Raw genomic sequence first — 9,862 nt, 5'->3', positions numbered from 1 at the left:
AAACATTCTCGTCATTCATTTCTACCACATCAACATTCCATCACGTTAACTGCCAACGTTCACATTAGCGGTGCCACGTGTATTGTCGGAGCTCTGGTAATACATGTGGTGCTTCTAACATGGCCTTTTGTGACATGCACATGCCTATGCCTATGTGGTAGGATCAACGTGGCTAGGATGGCGTGCGAGTTGAATGCAAAAAAGCATGTGTGGACGGGTGCCATGTGTATTACGAATGCTCTGTCAATACACTAAGGTTTTGCAGGAGACATCTTTGCCCTTGGATTGACAAGACGAGCTTGCAAGGAGTGGTTTTGGAGGGAGGGCGAGGGCGGGGGGCGGGGGGGGGGGGAGGGAGGGAGGCAAGCCCTCCATAGGATGGGCAATTTATGGAAGTGGGAGGTGCAAGAGTTGGTGGGTTGATGATCTATAGGTGAAGGCAAAAGTGTAGCTATAGTAAATCGAGGGCCTCGTCGGAGGAAGCGACAACGTCAGGAGTAGCAACACTTGTGGCCAGAAAGTTGCCTGAAGAGTTTGTATGAATTAGTCGCTAATGGGTTTTATTGAAGAGTTGTGAGGAGGAGTATCGTACAAGTAGTGAGGGGTAATCTTGAGTTGTTGCCCCTAGGGGTCGAACGTGGGACCTGCACACACTATGCGTGGGGAAGAGGCTAGGCCATTGACCACACAAATATTATGGTCTTACCAAGATGTGCAATATATTTTAGTGTAGATTTTATTTAGTGTATGTGGGGGTAATGTTTTTCTCTGCGTCCCCTCCTCCACGATCGCGGCCTGACTTGCAATTTTAGGGTTTTAGATGTCTAAAGTCTTCTTCTTCTCAGAAGCTGGTTTGACGCCATAGCTAGGGCTTATTTTTTTCAAAGTTTCTTTTGCTTTTTTACCTTTTGTAAAACGCATTTGTAATCTGTGCAGCTACTGTCCATCCTTTTCTTCCATAGAGGAGCCCATAGATCTTCATTTTTTTTTGCATTTTGAGCAGTTCCAGCCTCGGTCGAAGGAGATTGGTATTGTTTAACAGTTGCCGTTTTGTCAAAGGGAAAGAAGCTCTTGATCTGCAAGGTACACCACGCTGCATCCATCTCTTGACCTTTTATCTGTTGGTCTGATCTGCTCGAGCTTTCTGAGTTTCTTCTTCCATTTGTGAGTAGGCTGAATTTTTTTGCCTCACTGCTATGTCAATATGTGTAGGCTTAGCTTTTCCCTCCCCTGTATGGGAAATGGGAGACAATATACGTTTTGATTCCTGTGGGAGTGGACTAATGAATGGAACTCCCTCTTTCACATTTCTGCCTCTGATTCTATTGAATGCTCCGCAGAACTTGGAAAGCTAGCATCATGTCGAAGAAGAAGTCATCAACTATGACCTTGAGAGACTTTCATGGGGGAAATATCCCTTCGGATCTTCCTCTCCCTTCTGCCCCTGGAATGTAAGGACTTCTCTCTTTGCAAAGGACATGTCAAGTTGTACGAAGCCGTGTCTATTGCAAATGTGATTTACATTGGCTAAATATATACTCATGTGAAGCTGCACCTAACATTTGAGTTGATCGTGACATTTGTGCATTTAAGTTTGATGTTTGCATATTTTTGTTGGACTGAATTCTCTCATGTTTTTTTTTATTGTCTAACTTTTGTATCTGTCTGAGTTAACAAACCCATTATGCAGCGTTGTATTTGTTAAAGTATGAATTTTGTTGGTAGTATTATTTTTACCATCTAGCTTGTGTTTTACCCTCTGTGCATTTACAGGGTCGTTGAAAGGAAAAACCATGAAAGGCCTGGATCCGGTGGTTGGATGGGTTCTTCCCTCCATAGAGGATACAGTGGGGATCGAGTAGGATTTTCAAGGCAGGGGTCAGGGAATTTTGCACGCTCTTACGAAGAAAAGATTTCATACTTACCTAATCCTGCTAACATTGGGAGAAATTATGATGAGGATGAAAGGAAGCCTGTAGATGGGCATAATCGACGAGGGCAAAGTTCCGATTTCTATGAAGAGCCAATATATGAGCAAAGACAGGCTGGACATGAGAGGTTACCTGAGCGTTTCACTTTAGAAAACAGGGCAGCCTATACTTCTTCCAAGCACGTGGATATGAGAGAGAGGCTTCCTCAAGAGGAGTCAAGTCCAGCACCTGTAGGTATTTCTACTTTTCGAACTGATGGTTCCTCAGGTAGACCTCATATGTATCAGCAGGATTCACCAGCCCAGCTATTTGTGACTCAAGATCATGCTGTTCACTACTCATCTCAACATGTGCCTCCGCATAGCCCTTATCATACTCAAGAGCCTTTGCAACCTTGGAGGCAAAATAGTCTGAGCCAGCAACCTGTTACTCCGGGAACTGTAATGGGATCTGGTACAGGAGTGCAAAATGTTTGGACTGCTCGGAGAGATGGAGATTATGGTCGAACATATTTGACAGAATATGGTGTCAGTGATGGAGGAACTTTTCAAACACCAGCACCACGAATTGCTCAAGCTAGTGCATTGGAAAAGGTGTCATCAGGAAAGTGGAATTCACGAATATTACAACCTTCAAATGAGACTCAGATCCATGTGGCTGACTATAGTCAATCTTATGGTGGCCCTTATGAGGGAGGCAGCGCATATTCTCCTCACGACAGCTCAAGGTTTCCTACAGAATATGACCGGACTGTGTATGCTGACCGAGCTGGTTACATCGAGTCAGGTCGAGGAATTGACACTCTCTCTGTGAGGGACACCAGGCTTAGTGTTGATAAAGGGAATCCTCAAGACACTAGGAGAGAGCAATACCTTGAAGGAAGAGGGGGTATCCAGTCAGATTTGAACCGGTATATGGATGACAGGCATGCATACGGTGAAATTGGTCAAAAGGGCGTCACTGGACAGAGGGAACCTGCTAGATTTGTAGGACCTAGGGATGGGGCTCTTCCCGAGTCAGGTCATTCAAGACTCACCGGTAATCGATTCAACACCAATGAAGCTGTGCCTTATTCTGAGGCAAGGAGCACAGTGCAAAGCAACACCGGATGGGTGAGGCTTGAACCTTCATTGAGACGAGAGTATGGAGAGGGGAGCCCTATTGATGCGAGCAAGGGGCTGTCCTCTGAGTTTGAAAGGAGAGGTTTGTCAGGCTATGATGTTGTTATAGATAAGGATTATGGTCTTCCACAGAGGTCTTATGGTTCAGAACATCAGATAGAGAGGGGGTTACATGTTGATGGCCCCTATCATGTGTCTGGTCAGGAGGACATTGGGTATATGAACTCTCCTTATTTTAATAGCAGGGACGATTTCTCTCAGGAAGTGTCAGAGTCTGCCAGAGGTGGACGCTTTCATGATAGAAGCAGAGTTTCTGAGGTTGACCAGAGCCATCCTGGGCGGTTGCTCTCTCCCGGAAGTGTTCGCCCGCCAACTCTTGATATTGTTGGTTCTGCAAACCTGTCTGTTGAAGATGGGAAGGGAAATCTTGTTGAGCGGCCAAAGCTTAAGCTTTTACCTCGAACAAAACCCGTGCAAGCTGATCCACTGGAAGAATCTGTTCAGGTTACATATATTTTGGATTCAGTGATCGTATTATGTTCACAATTTTTGTTTTATTGATATTTATGTGTACATCAGGAAGTTTCTTACGAAGGTTTTGAGGATGTCCAGTCCACGGGTCTGTCTCGGATTGAGGGTGCTGCAGGTTCTGGATCTGTGACTGCAGCTTCAGTGATCAATGAGGGAGTTGAGGAGCCTGTGCGGATAATTGAGAGACCTAAACTTAGCCTTAAACCACGTTCGCAGCCTGTTGAGTTTGTGCCTGCAGGCAGCGGGTCGGTAAAGGAAAGGTATAGCATCCTACGATACTTTTGTTCATTTGGAGTTCCTTCATTTTTCTGTGCTGTATGCTGGCGGTGGTCATGGCTGGTTTACACTGGCTTTTTTCATGATATTGGCTGGTTATGCTAGAGGCAGTTGCCCACTGCAAATGTGCTGTTTATACAAATGGATGCTCTTGTGTCTGTGTCTTGGGGAGGGGGAGTTCATATTTGTTGTACACTCACTCCCATTTAGTATGTAGTCTGTACAGTCAGTGGCACACATTAATGGATTGATGAGTTTGCCACTGGCCCTATGCACTATCTAGGAAAACTGCATTCAAAGGACCAGGCATGGAATAATCAGTAAAACATGTATTGTCTCATGAGAATAAGTCTGAGTGCTTTTTGTCACTACCGAATTTGGGCTTTTCTTTATCCATGTAATTTGTAGCCTTGACATCCTTAAATTACATAGATTGTAGTAGTCATCCTTTGGCTTGTTGCTTTTTTGAATCATATGGAGGAAATTGTTCAATTTCACGAAGGAGATTAACGAAGCAATTTCACATTTCTTTTGTAACCAGGATGTCTGTTTTTGGTGGAGCTCGCCCAAGAGAATTGGTATGTGTTGTCGTTCCAGTTTAGAAGGTCAAAATTTTCATCATTAGTTTTGTGCTGTGTGTACTAAGATGAGTATGGGTGAATTTAAACTTTAGGTTTTGAAAGAGCGCGGAGTTGACGAGTCTGTGATTGTGGGGACAGACGTGACTCCTAGTTCTGCACCTTCACCTATAAGGTATGCAATGGTCTTGCTCTTCAAATTCCTCAAATGTCAAATTCAGCATGGCTTTCATCTCATACATCCTCAGATATTACAAAGGTGTTCATCATCAGTCTTTTATCTTGTATGTAAGCAGCAGTGTACGCACACCTATTGAGGGAAATCGTACGAGCAGTGGAAGTCTAGGCTATGGTACTGAGAAGCAAGAGAAGCTGGATGAGAGAAGTAGGCGAGCAGACCAGCATGAGACCAGAATGGGGAGGCAAGACAGTGGTCGATTGGAGCGGTTAGACAGTCGAGGCAGAAGAGAACTTGCTGATTTTGAGAAGAAGGATGAACGCAGAGGATCTGAGCATCGGCATCATCAGGAGAAACGAGAGTCAGATAGGCCAGACGTGGACAAGCAAGAGAGCTGGAGACGACCTGTGGAGGTGCCTCAAAGTCCTGTGCCCGTAGGAGAAATTTCCTCGGGGGGAGGTGGGCGCCCTATTCAGTCAGCTGCTGAACTTGCTCAAGCATTTTCTAGGTCAACTTCCTTTGGATCAAGCACACCAGGATATGCTAGCCAGAGGTCACCTGGACCGAGGACACCAGGGCCTGGCTTTGGAATGGGTCCCGAGACACCTGGAGTTCGCAAGGTGGATGTGCCATTTTCTCGTTTGACAGAGGCTGTTTCACCAGGACCTCGAGACTTTCATGTTTCTGGCGTCCAAGCGGGATACCGGCGCACAAGTGCTTTTTAAGATGTTAGAGGTCAGAAAGCTGTTCATTTGTTCTAGAGAACTTTAGAGGGCCTTTGGAAAGAATTTCTGTTGTCCTTCGCGAAGGACTCTTTTAGTTGTGTTAAGGTTTGACATATTACGAAAGCCATTCGCTACTTTATGGGTGTGAGATTCTGTGACTTTTGAGATTCTGAAGCCGCTTGGACATGTAGCACTGGTGAATGCTTTCGATTTAGACATTGTGTTTCTCAGGCATTGGAAACATCTGTGTACCGAATTGTTTTCAGGTCTTATAACATATTTTTATGACTCTGCTGTAAACATTTATTTCATGTACATATCTCAGTTGCCTTTATCGTGTAGATGATAATGTAGAGTGCCCACGGCAGAGCTGTGCTGTTTGGTGATCTGCTTGACGTACAAGTTGCTAATGTGCAATGTTATTTTTTTGGTCAGAAGTTTAAAGCGGTGTGTATTGATGTGGATGCCCTCCTGGTAACTCTTCAATGAAGAGGCAGACAATACCCAACCTGGTTTTATCACTTTTGTTAACTGCCTTGTGTGGAGGCAGAAGATGTTTAACCCAAGGAAAGGTCTTCTAGGCTTAGAAGTTAAGGTGTGTGACTTGAGGATTGTGTGTTGGAGCAAGCGCAATGAGCAACGAAGCGCATACCCAGTATCATTTATTTCTTGGCGCTTAATGCATGTGTCAGTCCTTTAAGGAAAGTTGTCAGCTTCCTTTTGTTGAGATGGAACAAGTTTGGCCCGAGGTAAGTTTGTGAAGGATTTTTAATTTGAGTTGAAGCTCTTGGGGGTGCCTGTGACTGCCTTTTAAGGATAATAAGCTTGTCTATCGTTTGGATTCCTGTGGACATGTTTTGAGCAATGATGGTGAAATTCCTATTGAGTAGATGTAGGTAATTCTCGAAACAATTCAAGGCCCAACGATGCCAGAGGTCTTTGCGGAAGACCTTGAAAGCCTCAACATTCCATGCAATGCATTTCTTGGGGATTAGGTGAGGTCCATTGTAATTAGAATTATTTGTTAGTCTCTTTGCATTAGGACATGGTGATAGATGTGTAAAGCCCACAGAGTGAGTCTCACATTTTTTTGGCTTGGCGTTTGCCTCTGATTTCTTAGTGAATTGGGCCTTGGCTTTACGATACCTGAACCCGTAACATGCAAAGTTGTCCCTGTTTTCAGCTTTATTTCATGTCACAGCTTTCTTGTTTCGCGAGTCCTCCAATCTCTATGGTGATCTGCTCATTGCTATGGTGGATTGTAGTATGTGGCATCTCCAAGATGGTGTTTTAATTTGGGCTTTGTCTTGAATGACACTTGATGAAGCTCTTGGTATTCGTACACATTGTGCAGGCGCCTGACATCGCATGGCTGTGCTGCCTTTTGCTACTTCCACCATTGCCTTGATCCTTCGTTCTTGTCTCATGCCACTCATTCCTGTTCTACAGTTTCCTTGTGCCCTTGCTCTCGCCCTTGATCTTGCTTTTCAACATTTTATCATTGTACTTTGCTATCCTCGTTGTTTTGTCTGCTGCTATGTGGGATTTCTATTTGAGCAGGACTTGCTTTGTGCAGCTGGGGATTGGACGGACTTACCTCTTTTAAGCACTGATCTTGGTGAGGTATGTGGCTCCTCTAATTGTCCACAGTGGTTCCAAGTCTGCCCCACCTCGTGGTCCGCTAATGAGAACCATAAATCCCTTTTGAAGAAGAGATTGCACCTCTAGTTACGATCTGCTTACGCCTCATGAGAGCCATACAACTTCCCATGGAGCCTATAATTGGATTCCCAAAGCACTTTTCTAGCACATCGAGTAGCTATGTGTCCTTCCAATACTAGAATGTGACAGAAATCTAGATGGCTAGCTCTGAACAAACCTACACCTACTTTTGAGCAGTGATGTAAGGACGCCATACACATTGACCAAGCTATGCATGATTGCGATGATGATCTCTCACTTCCTATTCAGACAAACAGGAAATTTGGATTCTTGTTTCAAATAGTAGCCAAGACAATGTGAACTAATCTTTCAACCCATAACTTAGAATTTTCTCTCTCTCATGGGTATATGTTTAGTGTTTTAGGTTGGCAAATGTTTCCAAACTTCAGGAAATTTTTCTTTTGGAAAGTTTACTACAGAGGAAAGGATTCATGATCTCCATAGTGTGCATTTTTACGTCATTTGTGAAAACCTCTCGAGAAGAGAAAGTGTGCGCAAGATCAAGCAATTAGTGTGGAGAAAGCAAAGGCAAGAAAGGTTGCCATTCAAATTGTTGAAATATGCCAAGACTAAGTGAAAACGTTCTTGAAAGAGTGCTACCACTATTAGTGAGTGACACTAGGGATTAATATAGAAAGAATAACAATTGCAAATTTTGTCAATCCTTCCAATTTGGAGGGGGCAAGCATTTGGAAAGGACAGAAGGGGAGAGAAATTCCATTGAATTGCATAACTAGGTACATTGAGAACTTTGGATGTTTATGTAGCTTAGGGTTCTTGCCACAAATTTCAAAAGACAAGAGGACAACTACATTTCAACCCAGTAACAAGGAAACGAGTACACAAAATCCTCCATGGGAGATGGCACAAGTGATCCTTGCTTTTGATTTAATGGATCGAAGAAATTGAATGCAAAGTCATGTTGAGTAATTTGAGACGAGATGGCAATCTTAGTAGCTTTAGTCTATGTAGATGAGGTAAAGAAATAAAACCTTGTAGCAACACTGAAAGGAAAGCAATAAGCTACTTTACCCATCCGATTCCTTTGATGAAGAGGATGGGTAGAGAAAGCAAAGAGACCCAAAATCCTCTAAAAAAGAAGAGAAAGTAAAAACAAGACAATTTAAAAAAAAAAAATCAAGACCAAGGAGTATAACTTGGCCAAGAATTGAAGAGAAACTGAAGAAAATCTGGAAGACATTCTTACAGGGGGGATGCCACCAAAAAATCATGTCAAGGCATATAACGAGAATTTGTTGGTACAACCCAATTTGTGAAACCTCTTAGAATACACTCCTCTTTTGCAAGGCTGTCGCATTCAGAAGCTCCACACATCCATAGGTGAGATTTAGAGTTCAACCACGCAGGTACTTCAGACTCTGCAGTCGTCGAATCGAAAACTTCTACGGGTGTTCTCCATATATCTCTGTAGCTTTGGTCTCTTAAATTGATGCGAGTGGTGGTTTCCATGTGGTGCACATAGATATAATCATAGCCCCAGTTTTGAACCATCTTTAACTGAAGCATGAATGGGCTTCCTAAAATAACATCATAGTTATTCTCAGTACCAAACTCTACTATTGTAAATGTATGTTCATACTCTATTCTGTAAGAAGTCATCACCACCTGCTCCAAAACTCCAATAGGCTCAATATAGACATCAAATAACTGTAATTTCATCCGTGTTTTTCTAAGGGTAGGTTTTTCCCATTTCTCCCAAATTACTTTAGTGGCAATGGCAACTCCTACACCACTATCTAGAATAGCAATTGTTTCTATTCCTTGAGGCAATGTATTAACATCCATCATACCTTTGTCAAGGTTGACTTTTGCAATAGGTTATGATGCCCACGAATGGTTTCCATCTCTAGCCCTCCTAACTACGTCCCAAAGTTCTTCAAGCCAATCACCTTTGACTTCTGGCACGAAAGAGGTATATGATAAAAAGATTCATCTATTGTGTTTGCTACCACTTGTTTGACTTCTTTTTCTCCACAAGTAGATGCATTCTCAATCCCTTGAGGATGTAGGATCCCTGTTTTGTTCTCTTTCCCATCTCTCTTATTTGAGTTCTTTTTGTGAACCCCATGGTTATAGATGAAACGTCAACTTCCTGCATCGGTTCTTTTTATAGCCACGTCATTTAAGCTCTTTTCCCTTCTCTCGTTTGTTTCTTTAGAATCAACAGGTGGTTGTGGTAAATATCCTAGCATGAGCTAGCGTATCTGGTGTAGGTTCCATAAGCGCTTAAGCAGTCCCAATTATCTTTTTGTACATCTCCAACCTTAGCTTTTCTATTTTCTAACTAGGGGAAATCATCCACCGATGCTCCATGGTTTGGCAGTTGTCCAATCTCGCTTCATAAGCCTTCAGAATTGCTTTCAATGGCTTGAACTTCTTTTTGACTAGGGCTGAACCTCCTGAACTAACATCCTTTGGCTCTACTCCACTTGGCTTTGGTACTAATTTGGATACCTCTTCTAGTATCACACTAGATGAAGACTTTGTTGATTGCTATAATTTCTCCTGAGCTTGTGACAACTCAATTGTAATAGACTTTATCTTTCTATGGTACTGGGCTCTAATTTTATCTCTCGCAACTTTCTTTGTGGATTTCACCTTTGCAGATTTGTTAGAGTCATCACTACTTTTCTCACTTGTCACTTTTTTATTCGCTTGTGCTCTCGTTACCGCTTTCAATGGCACTTTTGCATCTGAAATCAGAACCACTTGAAGAGGGGGTAGCCTCTACAATGTCCACCGTCACTTTTTCTTTCTTATCTGGGTTCTCAAGACAATC

At 43.0% G+C, this 9,862-nt stretch overlaps 1 protein-coding gene across 2 annotated transcripts; it reads left to right on the top strand.

Moving 5' to 3' along the window:
• Positions 1-733: 733 nt before the first annotated feature.
• LOC147444677 (eukaryotic translation initiation factor-like protein) lies at positions 734-5,674 on the top strand. Of its 2 annotated transcripts, none has more exons than XM_086527212.1 (7): positions 734-1,083; positions 1,341-1,451; positions 1,774-3,556; positions 3,632-3,843; positions 4,401-4,437; positions 4,533-4,612; positions 4,737-5,674. In XM_086527212.1, exons 2-7 carry the CDS (start codon positions 1,360-1,362, stop codon positions 5,338-5,340), a joined length of 2,808 nt encoding a protein of 935 aa, XP_086383338.1. In that variant the 5' UTR covers positions 734-1,083; positions 1,341-1,359; the 3' UTR covers positions 5,341-5,674. The 2 variants fall into 2 exon arrangements, with proteins under 2 accessions (XP_086383338.1, XP_086383337.1); XM_086527211.1 differs by having other exon boundaries at positions 4,734-5,674.
• Positions 5,675-9,862: the final 4,188 nt, after the last annotated feature.

This window comes from Adiantum capillus-veneris, chromosome 13 (genome assembly GCF_014529385.1).
Source record: "Adiantum capillus-veneris isolate H3 chromosome 13, ASM1452938v2, whole genome shotgun sequence".
Taxonomy (NCBI): domain Eukaryota; kingdom Viridiplantae; phylum Streptophyta; class Polypodiopsida; order Polypodiales; family Pteridaceae; genus Adiantum; species Adiantum capillus-veneris.
The sequence above is the reverse complement of the archived record's forward strand: the minus strand, read 5'-3'. Positions and strand labels throughout refer to the sequence as shown.